The sequence below is a fragment of the Marmota marmota genome, unplaced genomic scaffold, assembly GCF_001458135.2.
Source record: "Marmota marmota marmota unplaced genomic scaffold, marMar, whole genome shotgun sequence".
NCBI lineage: Eukaryota > Metazoa > Chordata > Mammalia > Rodentia > Sciuridae > Marmota > Marmota marmota.
In genome coordinates, this window is record NW_026000048.1 from 15,792,185 (window position 1) to 15,809,235 (window position 17,051).

The window sequence follows — 17,051 nt, forward strand, 5'->3', positions numbered from 1 at the left end:
GGAGAGAATCACAATTAACTGCAGGTAAATGCTTTAAATGAAGGGTTTTAAAATAACATATAATTATTAAAGTAAAATATAACCCCAGTCAAAACTGTTTTGACTTCTATAGCAAAATAAGAAAAATGCACAACAAACAAACAAAACCCCTAAGAAATATGTGAAATCCCCTGGTGCTTGTCTGTAATCCCAGATATTTAGGAGGGTTAGTCAGGAGTATCACAAGCTCAAGGCAGCCTAGGCATTTTAGGGAGATCCTGTCTCAAAAAAGAAAAAAAAAATGAAAAAGGGCTGGGGGCGTAGCTCAATGATGAAGTACCCCTGGGCTCCCAAGTACAAAAAAAAAAAAATGCTATTTTACATATATCGATGGGCCTTAGCAGTAATGATTTGAGACTTCCAGAATGCTCTTTTATGTTTCACCTCCTCTGACATTGTGGCTTCTCCAAAAGAACCACAAAGAGAATAGTCTTGTTAACCTGGTCCTTCCAAAAATAGCACAGGTGTTTTTGTTACTGATTCTGAGGCAGTCAATCAAAGTCTGGGGAAATCAAATGTAATTTCCTTACATGGAGTAACACGGAGTCTTTATTGACCTATCTGTTCAATCACAATTCTTCATTTCCCTACATGCTCCCCTTGGTTTCAAAAGCTAGATTGCCCTGCCAGTAATTAACTACCTGCCATCAGGAAAAACAACTCTCTTTACTTCTCATGGATGACTTGTCTCCTAATAAAATAGGAATTGTGGTCAGAGTTTAGGATATTCATATTCAGTGTCCTCTGCAGCTTATTTACCCATTATCTATAGATGGCAAAAGACACAATCCCAAAGAAATGAGAGATACCATGTTGTTGATTTTCTTAACTAAATAATAAGGATGCGAATATGCTAGTTTGACAGAAAATAAAAAATCTTTAGCACTGAGCTATATCCCTGGCCCAGGACTGGCTTATTCTCATCAGCTCAAATATCTTTCTTCAGAGAGTGCTTTCTTCACCAGCTCCATGTCATTCCCTAAGACCTCTTTCAAGACCCTTTCATGTCCCTTTTTATGACACTGTGCTGCTTTATTTTATTTATACTGCTATCACTTCTGAAATTACCATTGAGAGTGACCTGTGTATTGTCTCTCCCTGACTAAAATGTAAGCTTGATGAAATCAGCTTCATGGAACATTTGTCCCCTTCCCTACTGTGCTCCTACAGCTAGAGCAGCCTAGCACATGAAGAACCCCCAGAGAATGGTGAACTGATTACAAAAGACATTTACGTTAGTAGGTGAATCTGAGACACAGTGAAAAAGCCACAGACAGGGATCCCCTCCACCCCTATTGGAAGCTGAGTTCTAGAATCCAATGCTGCATTGTGGGAAATCATTTAGATGCACAAAATAGTGGGGTAATAATCTAGGTTCCTTTGGAGGTTTTTATTTAATAACAAGAAATATGAAATTCAGACAGATTAAAATTTGTTCATGAAGCAAGTTAATAAACAGACACGGGATTAAAAACACGGTCTTCTGACTTTCAATCCATTATCATTTTATATTTATCAATTGCTTAGATATTAACAAGCACAGTGTTTTCAGGAAAAAAAAAAAAACACAGAAACAGGACTGCTGGCCTGTGGTAGAACACTCAGTAATAGAATACTTGCCTAGCATGCATGAGGCCCTAGGTTCCCTTCCTACTGACCCCACCCCCAACACACACATGTTAAGGGTGAATAAAAATAAATGTACATATGCTCAAGTATGCTTCCAATTAAAAGTGAGAGGATCACACAATATAAGATATCCAAACTGATCATTTCCTCTGAAAATCAGTAATGCTAGAAATTAAACCCGAAAGTACCAGGAACTTTAAAATGATGGTATGCAGATATCAGTCTTTGTTCTGTAGATTATAAAAATCACACAGATGATTTTCTAATTGAACATTTTATGAGATTTTCCGAGCCTCACAAAGCTAGAAATTAATCAAATGCTAACTATTTGTCAAGGTTTAGGAGGAATCACCTGACCCCAAATGGGGATATGGAGTCAACTGTTTATTGCAAAGTTCATATTTTCATTTTGCATGTTTTTGAAATCATTGTTTGTTTTCAATCAAATATAATCAATGTAATAACGAGACTATCAGAGAGGAATCTAGTTTCTAAGGAGTAGAAATGAAAAGCATCCGCAGTAAAGTTGAATGGAAATAATGATAGAGTAACACAAGATTAATATGAAGATGGTTTTCATCTATTTTATCACTAAAATTCCAAAGGACTTTTAAAGTATTAAATAACACTTTAAATTATTTGGAGTCTCATTCTTAATAAAAAAGTTCAATCATTCTTTGTACAAATGGAACCTCCTAAAACTAGCTCTCTTTATGTGACAAGACACATTGTGATCACACTAATTCAAAGGATCTCTAATTTTATAACAGTTATGTTAATAAGAATTTTAATCAAATTATCTTTTCTATTATATAGAATCAATAGCAAATATCAACTCTAGGGAAACTATGATAGCAATTAGATTTATTAATGTGGTTCGAATATATTATATTTGTCTTATGTGGTCATATAGCACAGCAGATATTCATCTACCCGTACAACAAAAGTGTCAAAATATTTTGAAATGGCTCTACCTTAGAAAGAACAAACACAAACACAAAACATCTATTAAATAAAAAATTAGCAGCAGCATCTCTTGAAAAGCATCACAATGAAATGTTTCCCAGATCACAATGTTTTAATAGTGTATTAAAATATTATCATCATAGTGTCTCAAATTAAATCGGTGTGAGTTTCATTGAGATACAGCGACCCTGCCATTGCTTCTTGCCCCTCCCCCAACTTCCCCCAGAACGGCCACTAGGGGTCACTATGAAGACGCGGTTCCTCTTGCTGCGCAAGCCAGGAAAACCTGAGCTCTGCGGAAAGCGTCTTTCTTAGGAAATATCCTGGGCGACAAAGACAATAACTGCACATCTTTAGCATCAGGTCCAACCTATACATCAGGTCTATAATATGAGTTTGCACTTTTCGCGTATTTTTTCTGTGGTCAATGTTGCCTTAATAGAAAGTACTCCAACTAACAAGGTTATTTGTTCTAAGTGAACCCGAGTGTTGGCCCAGAGGAATGATCTAGGCACCGGGAGTTAAAATTTATTTTTCAAAGGGTGGTAGTACCCATATTTAGCCATTTCAAAGGGATTTGTATCACCCTTTCCTGCAAACGGATGGAGAGGGAGAAGAGAAACTTAGTGTTTTGCCAACTTTGAGAGAGCTTTTTCCCCCCCTTTCCTTCAAAGTGGCCTTCATTGGTTCTGCCTCACAGTTCTCATTCCACAGTAAAATGTGGGCAAGTCTAAGGAATAAGCATTGGTATAAAATCTACAAGTTAAAAAAATAAATAAATAAATCATGAAAAACAAATACACAAATATATTTCCTTCCTTTATTTAAAGGGGCGAGAATGGGTGGGGGCTTGGCAAGTGCTCTCTGTACACACAATGGGTAGTGATCTCTTAAGACCCTGTCCTCCCCATCAATACTGGTGACCGTTCAAGAGTTTGGTCACTGTGAGTGTGGCACTGGCTTTTCCTGATGCACTATATGAGGTTCTGACTTCTGAAATACCATATAAAGTTCTGAATGTGGGATACTATTTACATTTTTTCTGTAAGCTATATGGCTTTCATAGGCATGATACTCCATGAATAAGTCTAGTGGGCATGAAAACTCTTTAGTCTTTATTTCTATGTCAGTAAAGAGAATTTTTAATACTGATGATAAGAAATAACAGATCATCCATGTATGATAAGGACATTCATTTACAATGAAGACATTCAAAAATTTCCAAAGCACTCAAACACACATCCATATAATTTAGGGGCATTCTATCGATTTCTTGAGCCCCGTTGGGGTATACTCCTTACTCATGTCATCATTTCTTTTGTGTGGTCCTGGCCATAGGTCACACGATGGCAGGACAGTCCCTAGAGAAGAGCTCTTTGTCTCCCGTATTATGGAGGCTTGGCAGTGACCCAGCAATCAATCAATCATTTTTTTTTTTAAGTAGCCACTATATATGCTACCATTTAGAACTTTCTTGGGTCACTGCTATCGTGGAAAGTCAAGAAAGAGTACAAAAAATAATAAACAAGGAAATGGAGATAAAATGGTCTCTAAGATTTAAGGAAATCACCTAGTTCTTCAGGGAGATAACATAGAATAAGTATGAAGAATTAGGGTTAGTATGATCTAACACATTTATTATGTATAATCAGTGGAGTCTTAGTTATACATTTACTTATAGCAAAACCAGTTTTCACTTACATATCTGTAAGTTTCAAAAGGATTGTCGCTGTTACTTTTTATATTTTTATTTTATTCATTGCATCTTATTTTCTAAAATAATTGCATCTTTTGAAAAATATCCTGCCATTTTCTAATCCTGTCATAGTTTACTAATGGCCAAATTTAGTAACATTGGTAAAGGAAAATTTAAAACACTAAACTATTCATTCTTGAAATGACTTTAAAAACTAATTCTGATCAGCTCCAACAGATGGCAGTGATGTTATAAATTAATAGTTTAAAATACCTCATATGTAGGATTGGCTCCTCAGAAGGATGTAAACCACAAGTAATTCTCCCAGTACTTGCATAAATAATATAAAATTTTGATATGATTAATTGGATAGACGTGTACAGGGTAAACACAACATGAAATTCAGCCCCAAATAACAAAAATTAATAGCTTTTTATTCCAAAAAGTATTACACAGTGAGCATTATCAAATAGATTAGTGGTGTACCAAGAAAGGACATCTGTGTCCAAGTTAACTAAATGGATCACATGTTTATATAAAACTCATTATTGCTTCTTGGTTTCCATTTTAATCTGTTCCTTTAGATGGGGACTGTTTTTATCTTCTCTTAATTTACTCATTTAAAAATAATTTTACTTTCTCCTTTCACTTCTATTAAATGAACCTAACTGTTACCATTCTCTGCAATGCTTTCAATTAAGGTTTTTTTATTCTTGTTCATTGTCTTGTCATATTTTCCCCCACAAACCTTTATTCTACAGATGATAAAGAATGAAAACCATTGATAGAAGTCTTTTAGAGGTAAACCACTGTTTACCCCACTGTTCTTTCTATGATCCAAATTATATTAAAACAAACAAGTAAAACAACACTGATTATTTTAAGTCATGGGCATTGCTGGATGTTTTAGACTTTAAAACAGAATCCCTGTTTTACCCCTATTTCTTTGCATTTGGTTGTATTTTTTGATGTAAGCCTATTTTCCCCAAAATATCTACTATGGGATAAGCACTATTTTACATGCTTGAGATGTATTGGTGAATTAAATAGAAAAAGAACACGGATGCTGATGGTGGTAGGCTACAGAAAATAAGTAATAACAAAGTAGGTGAGTTAAACAGTATGTTAGAAATAATAAGTCTGAGGAAAGGGTAGCAGGAAAGAGGATTAAGGATATGAGTGTAAGCAGGGTGCAGTGACTCGTGCCTGTAATCCCAAAGACTTGGGAGGCTGAGGCAGGAGGAACTCAAGTTCAAAGACAGCCTCAGCCTCTTAGCAAGGCCCTTAGCAAACTTAGCAACTTAGCAAGACTTTGTCTCCAAATATAAAAAAAGGGCTGGGATGTGGTTCAGTGGTTAAACATCCCTGGGTTCAATCCCTGGTACTTGAAAAAAGAAAGAGTATGTGTGTTTGTGGTGCAATTTTAAACACTGTGTTCACAGTAGTCCTCTTTGCCAAGGTGACTCTTGGAACAGTGACTTGGACGGGTGAGAGAAAGAGCTGTAGGCTGTCTGGAAAAGAGCACCCCAGGCAAGAGGGCAGCCAGTTTAAAAGACCTGCAGAAAAGCACTCTTGGAATTTGAATGCACTTCCAGAATATATCTTTATATATATATTAAGGTTTACTCCACAATATTAGCTTATTTGTAAGTAAAGAGATTTGTGTTTGTTAATAATTTTTTTAATATTTATTTTATTTTTTTTAGGAGTAGATGGACACAACATAATGCCCCTATTTTTTATGTGGTGCTGAGGATCGAACCCCGGTCCCACCGGTGCTAGGCGAGCGCTCCACCGCTGAGCCACAATCTCAGCCCCTGTTAATAATTTTTTAAACTACAATCTTATTTATGCATAACCCAACTACCTGGGAGCTTCCTATATCCATGACATATAGGAGAACTCCAGTGGAGGTGGGCAGAGAGGGCCTCTGAGAAGCCAAAGTATGTTCAGGTTCTCCTTAATGGCTTTTATATAAAATTAGATACCGCTGGTTCCCTGGGGGCCAAGCCTTTAACTTACAGAAAGGAAGGGATCTGAAGGGAATCTTGGCTGGGAGGAAGGTGGAGACTCTGCCAACCAGATACACAGGTAGCAGTGAAAACTAACAACTGACAGCCTGCCAATAGGGGTCAACCTGCATCCCCAAGGGATGCCACCCACAAGCTGCACCTAGTGAATGAGGTCGGGGGTCCCATAGTCCTTAAAGAGCCCTGAGAACATTGTGAGGACCACTTACAATGATGTTCCTGAACCTCCTCTCCAAAGCTGTATGGTCAGTTACAAGGGTGGGAGGAAGGATTTTAGAAGATGCTAATTCAAATTCATTGCAAAAAATTTAAAGCTTTAGTCATGGAAGAAGTAAAATTTGAAACGTCCAGAAAGCTGGACATAAGAAGGCTTATTCACAGAGAATACCACCAAATAGGTGAGACCTTGGGCACCAATTAAGGTTTTAAAGTCAAAAACCTTCCTCAAAGGGGTAGGGACAGTCTGGTTATTTATTCATCATTGCTCAATGTCATGCCACTCTTGACATAAGAATCAAGATGCTTGAAAATGTGAGATCAAATGTATTAGATGACAAATTAATTTCCCCAAACTATAAAATACTATATTTTTAAATTATAAAAGCATTTTAATTAAAAGAAAAAAGCATTTGTCAATTTCACAAAGAAACATCACAAAGTATGTTTCTCCTTCCTCTGGCTGATTTTTTTTTAATTTAGAAAATTTAGTTTTCCCTACTACTTTCTTGGCCCAAACCCATCACATAAAGGAAATTACACCAATATCACGTATCATAACACACCAGTGATTGCTCAATTCATGAAATGAATTATAGAAGCAACCCTGAGTTCAAGAGTTAGAAATTCATTTCAAGATGGGGGTTTAGGAGATGAGTTAAGCTCTAACATACCCCCAACTGGTATATGGAGTGCTTAAGTATATTTTTTAAAATTAGGCTACAGAATATCAGATACCCAAATAGCTACTAAATGCACACAGAGAACTTTAGCTCTGAGCTTTTACCTTCTTCCTTTACTATATATACCACAGAAAAGCAATTGGGAAACTCTGGTTTCAAGCACCCTAGCAGCAAAGCCAAGGTGCTTGCTGGGGAAGAGGATACAGTAGCCTGTTCTTAAAAGGGAGGCTGGAAACACCCATCCATGCTGACCTTAACAGATTTTTTTTTTTTTATTTGAGTAGAAACATTTTCTATTAAAACAAACCAGTCATCTGTGTTGTCACCCTGGTTGTGTCGGGCTTTAGTAATTAATACTTGGGGAGGCTGGCTGGAAGGATTGACAACGAGGCTTATCTGTGCTCATTCCTCTGGAATCTTTAAACTCCCGTCTTTAACTTTTGGCACAAACGTGTCAAATCTGACTCCTCAAAAACATTTATTTTCAGTACTTTTTAGCTCAAAAAGTTCAAAGTAAGAACTCTTATAGACCTCAACGAATATCCAGGGAACCCCTTACCAAATACAAACTAGAAAATAAATAAATAAATAAATAAATAAATAGGAATGGATGGTATATAATAGGTTTTAAAAGCTGCAATTAAAATTCAACAAGAGCAAAAAAAAAAAAAAACTAACAAGAATAACAGCAAATTACAAAAATAAAGTTGACTATAGTAGAGAGAGAGAGGTTAGTCACTGTTGAGTCCTAATTGACCTTTCTATGTTGAAGAAATGGAACATAAAGTCAGAGGACAAAAATCTGTGACACAGATAATTAAATTGAAAGAGAAACTCTGAAACCAGCCCTTTTAAAACTACCTACCAACCTAATTGTCTGTGATTTTATACAAAACTGTGAAGTGATATAAGCCAGACAAACTCACATCAAATCAAGGTATCTATACACTCGAGGGGCCTATTTAGTATTTTAGATAATATATAAGTCTAAGTGGACTAGAGATAGAAGTGTTTTAGTGTCACTGTAAGATTTTTGATAGTGGCATGACTATTCTGGAAAAATTACAGAATATGCTATCTTCAAATTACTACTTCCTGCGACTCAATATTCTAGAAATTTATGTGCTTTCACAGAGATAATCAGGACCCTTCATTTAGGAAATTATTATGTCAAAGATTGTAGCTGACAAAAGAGCACAGTTTCATTTTGATGTTATGCATTTCTGCTATTTTTTAAAAATCAGGCTTTGTTAGAATTTTAGTCATTCCATTAAGGCCTTATAAAATATTTGTGTGGGAGTAGAGAAGGGGAAAGAAAGGTTGAGAAATAGGTTGAATGGGGGAAGAGAGGGATGCATTTAAGGTTAGGAGAAGGTAATTTTAGCCACAATGTCACAAAACAATAATAAATGAAAGTTAACTCACATAGCAAATGAGATGTAAGGAGGCAAATAATTATTTTATTTATGAAAGTTGCCTTCAAAAAATTCTTCCTGTTTTCTAAGGCAATCTTATCTTCTATAGAGGAAAGATCAGACTTTACAATTTGACACATTTGGGTTGAATTTCCAGCTCAGCTATTTAGTGAACGTGTGCATCCAGGAAAACTACGTAAGCATGCAGAATCTTGGTTTCCTCATTTGTTGATGGGTTACTTTGATAATGATTATTATTATTTTTTGTGGTGCTGGGGATTGAATTGAACCCAGGGCCCTCTGCATGCGAGGCAAGCACTCTACCAATTGAGCTACATCCCAAGCCCTGATCATTAATTTTTAAGATGAATATAAATCACAAACCTCAGTGCTCATAATACAGAGGACATTCCTGTCCCCCAAACATTCTTCATGGCATTTGTCTATAATATGTTCCTCTTAATTGACTTTTTAAAATGTTTCTATACTTCTTTAATGCTTACATTTTTCTTTCAAAATGGATCTTTTACATTTTTATGGATTTATCAAATGTTTCCAGGACGTTGTCTCTGATAGTTCCAGCACTGTCCACTTTTTTTTGCACCAGAATCATCTACAAGAGTTAGCCTGGTGCCTGAAAGGGATGCCCAGCATGTTTCCCCAACAAACTTGGAAACAGCCGGGATTTTGTAATATCTTTGGGAAACAGGCCAATCCAATGATTCTATTTTCATAAGGGATCAGAAAGAATAATGTAAGATGACCTCTCTGAAAAAAATATGTAACTATCTTAAAATATTAAAACTAAGACACCTTAGATCGTGGAATATCCTTGACAAGTCCGGGTGCAGCAGCAGTTTTGCACTTACTTGGCATTGACAGGGTTGTAAGTGGTCAGGTTTGCCAGGGCCAGAGCCGCGGCCTCCCTCACCTCTTCATTGTCACTTTTGAGCAGCTGAACTAACTGTGGAATCCCTACGGATAAAGAAAGGCAAAAAGATACTTTAAAAATGTCCATCTACACTAGACTATGGTAATCTAAAAAAGTTCAAAATGCTCGTTTCCAGTTTGCTTACCCTGAGTATTGAAAAAATCTTTGCTGCTCGAATTCTCAGATATTGCTGAAATAGCTTGGGAAGCAGCAATTTTAGTTCCATCGCTTTCAGAACCCAAAAGGGTTACCAGGCACTTTTCAACCTCAAGTTCATGAAAAAGTTTCCTATTTTCAGCTTTCAGAAACCAAAAGGAAAAAAAAAATCAGAATTTGACTGCAAAAAATATGCAAGTATTACTACTAATTCCAAAATATGATACCAACTGTTTGCTAACTATAGTGCCAGACTCTAAACTAAGCAAAATATAAACTTACTTAACCTTTAGAACAAAGTTATCACACAAAATGAGTCACGGATGCTACCTTTCCCTCTTGTTCCCTTAAATGATGTATATCAAACCATGGCAAAGAAAATTCTGTAATAAGGAAGAGGCAAGTTATTAGATATAGCAGGCACTTATTTAACACCAAGCACATGCTAATATTGTTCACATACTCTGTTTTCTCACTAATGACAAGAGCCTGATTATTTGATGGTTATTTAAAATACAAAACCCAGTATCTGAAGAATGCATATAATGTAGAAACTGGTGGGCTGGATGCCCAAGACTTCAGGAGAAGCACAGTCAAGGGCAGGGGAGTAGCAATGAGAGTTGGAATATGTTCCTGAGTCTTAAGGACGTTACAGTCTTATATCAAAAATTCATAATCATCTTTTTCTCAAATTACAATACATGCTTAAGTAGCAAAAATTAAAACTATTTAATTGAAAAATTAGCACAAACAATTAGAAATATGTTAGAATATTTCTTTATTTGAAAAGAAATGTATGATTCTATATTCATATCGTGATATTCCTTGCATTATTAGATACTAGATTTGTTTGCTTGTTGAGTCCTGGAGATCAAACTCAGACCCTCATGTGTGGTAGGCAAGCCCTGTACCACTGGGATACATCCCCAGCCTGAAGAGAAAGAATTTTTAAGGTTCTTTAGTTCCCTAAACATTTTTTTTCTTTTGACTTAGTTTCATATTTTAAAAAATAACTGACAGTCTCATTACTATACTAAATATTGCATCAAACTAAGTTAGAACTTATTTTTTCCTTTTGTGTTCCATTAATTATGTTTTTAAAACTTTTTTTGTCCTACTTAATTCTAAAATCATTTATTATCTTTTATCTTTTTAGGGACACAAAGCCCTAAAGCCATAAAGAGGTATCGGAGATTAGTGTGGAAAAAAAAATCTACAAATAATTCCTTGCTAAATTACCTCCAGTTTCTTCAAAAAGCTTTTGTGATAAACTTGATTCTCCACTAATTACCTTTGTAAAGTTTGTGAAATTAACCTTTTATAAATTAAATTATCATAAGTAAAATAGAACTTTATGTGAATATGTGCTCTGAAGATGTTATAATATAGGAGAATATTCTGTTAGAATATGCAACTCTGCCAAAACTGCTGATAATAATTTATATTTCAGCCTCTGCATATGGAACTAATTCATTGCTTATACATATTTTAATTAGTTTATTTTTTTCCAGAAAGATTTTCAGACATTAACAGCAACTAGGTTTCCATTTTAAAATTGTGATTTTTTTCCCTTCCTTCAATAACGATACAAAAAAAATCACCCCTTTTCACAGAAGTATCACAGTCTGATGGATCCCTATTTGCAAATTGATTTTGCCTTTGCTCATCTGATGCACAGATGTATACCAGGCAATCTGGCCCAAACTGACACAGGCTAAGTTACTAACACTGCTGCTCATTCATCTTAAACCAATCATGAACCATGTCCTGTAATCCTATCATTTTAATCCCTTGCTCCTTTCATTTAACATTAGAATTCAGGCAGGTCAGAACTGTGTTTCATAAAAAAAGCTGCAGTTAATACTTAAATCTCAAGTATGTGCCTCCTAAAATGTTTTACAATTTATAGAGTCCTTACTGGCTTTCACTGAAAAATAACATTATCTGAAACTTTTCCAGAGCCTCTGACCTAAAATGCTTAGATTTATCATTAAGACGTCCCTGATGGTTCTAAATCAAATTCCCTAAACAGAACACTCTTAGTGCAGATTCTATCAGGAAAATTGGCCAAAATACAGTAGTAATTTATTTGAATAGACTGACTTTGGAGTATGTAATTATTGCATTCAAAAAACAGTATATATGCAATTATTGGAAAGATTTTTTAAAATAATTTAAATAAATACTGTGGGCAATTAGTTTCTCAACCCTGCTGGGAGTGTTCTTAAAATCCAGCTGTGTTCACCAAACCTCCAAAGTGCTGACTGCAGCGTGCCTATAATAGATTTAAAAGATGAATTAACATATTAACTAAGTACTTTCATTGAATTGCTACACCAAGAAGTAAAGTATTTGTGTTTTAATTACACAGATAATAAAGATGGCAAGACAGTTATGCTACTATAGAGTAATGGCCTTTACAAATAACACTTGTGCAGTATCGCTAAAATAAAAAGCATGAGGTTTTGCTGCTAAAAATAAGTGTGCATGTAATGATGCTTTTCTTGCCTCTGCTCAGAAGTGGCTATTGTGCCACCTTTGCTCCTGCTGAGATGTTAATGCCAGTTCATAAACCTCGTGGCAACATGGTAATTAACACCTTCTTCCTACTGGTACCAGGTCAAATGCACACTGACTTGGGCTTCCCGCAGCAGGGAATGCATGTTAAAACTTTCCTCCACAAACAAAACTTAAAGAATGCGTGTGACACATGTGTGTGTTCCAACTGCGTTTTTGACACACAGTGACAATGCATGACCACATCTTAAAAAAAAAACCAAAAAAAAAAAACTGTGATGATAGAAAGTAAAAGAAAATTAGAAATAAATATTGATAGTTACATTTGCCTAACAGTATAAGGAGTAAGATTTGTCCAGACCTACATAGAAATGGAGTTTTCTAATGGGAAAAAAAGTTTTAATACCTTTTCACGAATACTTATTTTCAATACAGAAATATCAGGAGATAACTTTGTGAATCCTTAAGTTTTAGATTTTGTGTTTGTAACGAATATAGAATAAAACATATCTAGTTTAAGTTGACTGGGTCTGGCAGATAGAAGTCAAAGCAAGCCAAGAATTTACACACACACACACACACACACACGTATATATATGTATATATGAAATACATATATACGTGTGTGTGTGTGTGTGTGTGTATATATATATATTTAAATGGATGAGAAATACAAGTAGGACCTGAAGGGAAGACAGAGTCTAGAATCAGGCACAGAGGAAGAGGATCTGGCCAGGTTAACAGAGTTAAGAAATAAATTGATAAACATAAAGGAGAACAGTCAGGAAAATGAGGAAGATGCCAAGCTAACCAATTGCACTGTCCTTAGGGATGTTGACTCTGGCCAGGTACCATATTGAATTCTGGTGAGAAACAGGCAGTTCTGCCCACAGATGCTATGGTGAAGGCAAGTGGCTTAAAAGGGAGAGATTTTTTCAGTCCCCTGTTTTTTCCAATCAGAAAAGGGTTTACTCTTAAGAATTCCTTGGGATATGTAGACAGAGAGAAAGCTTGAGATGTTATGGAATCATAGATCTTTCTAGAAATATCAAGAATTAAGCTTTCAGATCTTCTAGGCTATGAGAAGATTAAACTACTTAGACACTGACTTTGAAGATGCATTCGACATATTTTTCCAGTGTTGGTATAGTCACCAAAGATGGAATCAATTTAGGAAGGAAGGAGACTGGAGGATGGAGGAAGGTTACCAGATGAATACATTGGATTATAAAAATATGAACTTTGGGGCTGGGGACAAAGCTCAGTGACAGAGTGCTTGCCTAGCACATTCAAGGCCCTGGGCTCCATCCCCAGCACCATGGGAGTGGGGCAGTTTTTACAGTAATAAATGAAACCTGTGAGACAATGGCAAAGGAGAGTACTGTGAAACAGACTGTAGTTGGCTTACTGATGTTAGGGTAGATGTAAATCTCTCCTATCTGGAAATGAAGGTTCTGCTAAACAATGGAAGTTCACTTTTATGCTGTGCTTGCTTGGTATTACATAACACTAGCGTCAGCTTACTGTGGTTCATGCACAGGTGTTTGCTTTAATTCATCACCGTAGGGATGGACAAAGGTCTGATGTGAGGAAACAGATAACAAAGGTCTGATGTGAGGAAACAGATATTTAAAGCAGGCTGAGCTGTACTAGATTCAATCATATGAAAGTATATATTTTAAAGAGAAACTAGTTATTTTTACTGATACCTTGAAATGCAAGGATGTTAGAAAATTTTATTTTCTCTCTAAATCTATCCATTTGAAGAACGAAGATACCAATAGGCCAAAACAATAGTTCCAAAATTAGAATCAGAATCAGAGCAAGTTGAGTATAAAATTATAGTTTATCCCAAGTTATATGTTTCAGAACACAACAGAGTGTCTTGACAAGAACAAGTTGATAACCAATGCCTGTGTGATTGTGGAACATAGGAAAAATCTCTACTGCCAAATGATGTTATCTGGTTCTGATCCTCTACTCTAAGAGTTGTTAATTTGGGGACCATGAATTCTGAAGACAGATGAACTTCAGACAGTTCAAGAACTCCCTGAAATTATATGCAGAGTATTGTGCACATGTAAATTTGAGAAGGTTACTTTTTGACCAGATTCTCCGAGGACTTCAAGACTCCTCAGAAATTGTGTTTGGGCAATGTCGTGGGATGTGCTTGGGAGCTGTCAGAAATACAGGCAGGAATTCAGAAGACATGACAGAATTAGAAACAGATTTGAGATTTGTAAGCAAATAAGGAAGCAGTTGAAACATGAGTCATACGTGAGATTGCTCAGGGAGATTTAAAAAAGAATAAGACAGAGGACAGGAAGACAGGTCTAATTCTGAAATGGTCAATGAGGAGAATGAGCTGGTAAAGATGAAGGAGTTGGTCTGAGAGTTCATTAGGAGAACAGTCAGAAGAGAGAAGGTGGTTTAGAAACGGAGGGGCAAAAAGAGTTTTAAAGAGGAAGGATAATCAGCAGTGGACGCCACACAGAAATCAAGCTAAAAAAAATGAAGATATATCTTTCTTTAGAACTCAGGGTTAAGGACTTAAGAAGTCAATGTCAAATTCTACAAGGACTTAGTTTTCAAAAGTGAAACCACAAGCAGGCTAAGCGATGGAGATGAGAGGAGGAGGTAGAATTATTTAGAATTGGCTAGTGTCAAAGAGGCCAAAACAAAAAAAAAGAAAAAGAAGAACATGAGTCAAGGGCCAGAGAAGAAATTCTGTAACTCACCCCTGGTCAACAATTATGGGCTCTTGGGATATTCCAGACATCTATCAACATCCTCCAGTGGGGTTGGGGAAGATAGAATGTTGGTGCTGTGATGCCACATTTAAAGGAAAGCCCCCAAGGAAAGCCCAAAACTGGGCTGAAGGATTCCACTGTCATCTCAGTTGATTGGGAAAACAGGCAGAGGGCACCCCGTGAGCCTTGTCTCTTCCGTAAAGCCAGGCTCAGGCAGAGCGCTCCGTTCAGCATTCCACATTGAACACTGAAATTGGAAATCATGAAAGACAGCATCATAGGTATGGAAGAAAGAACAGAGATGGTCTAAAAATAAGTATTTCCGAAAATAAAAGAAAAAAAATCAAATGAAAAAATAATGAAAAGAGTACTAGAAAAAAAGACATTTCTTGAGTTGGGGAGAGGGGTCCCCATTCTGGAGATTAAGAGGCTTTGCTGTATAGTAGAGAGAGTGGGAAGAGAGATTCAGGCACATTTTTGAAAAATTTTTGAACTCACAGGATCAAGGTTCTACTCAAGTATAGGAAGAAAATATCATACATACAAAATAATAAAAATTGGATTATTCTCAGACTAGGACTCTTCAAAAGCAAGGTTCAAACAGAAAATATTGCAATTTGAGAAATATCAAATGCAGCTGAATTGTCACATGTGTTTGAGAGCAACAGCTTATTCACAAATAGAGCAAGGTTTCAAAAGCACGCCAATCTTGGATCTTCCTGCAAAATAATTTTTTAGCTGAAAAACTAGACTGTGGTTAATTTGAAAAACAAATAAAAAATAAAACCTTAAGAACAGGGAAGCTTTGTCATGAGAATCTGAAGTGGGCACTGAACTGGATTCAATGTGTATATGAATCCAATGGCAAATATGGGTAAAATCGATTGCAATGGCAAAGCTATTCTTTGAAAAGAGAGGCTTATAGAGTTTGAGGGGAGGGGAATATATAACTCCCTATTAAATTTGCAAACACAAGGAAGGGGATAACTTGCACAAGCAAAATGACTAAATATCTTACCAAGTATAGTAATTTTATCTTGACAATAACTATTCTTAAAAGTTTGAAAAAAAAAACTGTAAAAAGAAAGAAAACAGTGTAGAAAAACAAAGGTCAGAAAACACAAAACATGAGGTCAGTAATAAGGCCAAATGTAGTAGTTGTGAAAATAAATCTGACACCTTCTCCACCTCGACATTTTGAATCTAGTGGCAGTGAAGTTTCCCCAATACTGATAATATGTCCCTCACTCCCAGTTCTGGTGGGTTCTCAGAATCTTAACCATACTTCTGAAAGTAGTCCCTTCATGGGTCTCTATATAAATCACCTGGAATTTACAGAACTTTCTTCTGCTAAAATCACTTTTGATAATACACAGCAATCTTAATACCAAGTTAGAATCTGAAGCTAAACAGCAGTAATTGAGATTTAAAAAAACACAATCAGGATAGGATGTAAAGCAATATAAATAAAGCAAAGTGGATTCAAGTTACTAGAGAAATTTGACAGAAATAATGCAATGAGAAACTTCCAGGATACCATTCTTCATCTGTGATAGATTAAGTAGATAAAATAATAAATAAGGACAAAAAATCCTGTCCACTATAATTTATAAAGGTGGACTAAAAGATAAATATCAAACCCTCCATTCTGTGGGAAATACATCTGTTTGTTTATTCAACAAATACTTACACATCTATCACTTTCATTTTCTGTCCTTATTTCTGGAACAGTGTCTTGCACATAGCACACATAAACATTGGTTCAATCACAATCCGAATACCCCTTTTTAAGATTTATAGATCACTTGTGCACATGGATCATGCTCCAGACTCAAAGAAAATGCCATACCAGTCTCAAAGCAAACTTTTCATTTTTAAAACCATGAATTTAAAATATTGGAATTTAAAATGAATATCTTTGAGCTCTGGATCCTGACTGAGAAAGGGGCCCTGGAGCTCACTGCCAGTCTTTTCCTCAAAGGGTTGGTGGGATTGAAATAGAAAATAATCATAAAACAACCCA

General features: G+C 35.9%; 1 protein-coding gene across 4 annotated transcripts in view; it reads right to left on the reverse strand.

Moving 5' to 3' along the window:
* The window catches only part of Armc3 (armadillo repeat containing 3), a 101,103-nt gene that overhangs the window by 47,267 nt on the left and 36,785 nt on the right, over nucleotides 1-17,051 (reverse strand). For all 4 annotated transcript variants that reach the window (XM_048812709.1, XM_015495252.2, XM_048812710.1 and 1 more), the window contains 2 exons: nucleotides 9,751-9,903; nucleotides 9,544-9,649 (listed from right to left, as the gene is read on the reverse strand). In XM_048812709.1, coding sequence (XP_048668666.1) covers nucleotides 9,544-9,649; nucleotides 9,751-9,903 — 259 coding nt within the window. The remainder of the gene's footprint in view (nucleotides 1-9,543; nucleotides 9,650-9,750; nucleotides 9,904-17,051) is intronic.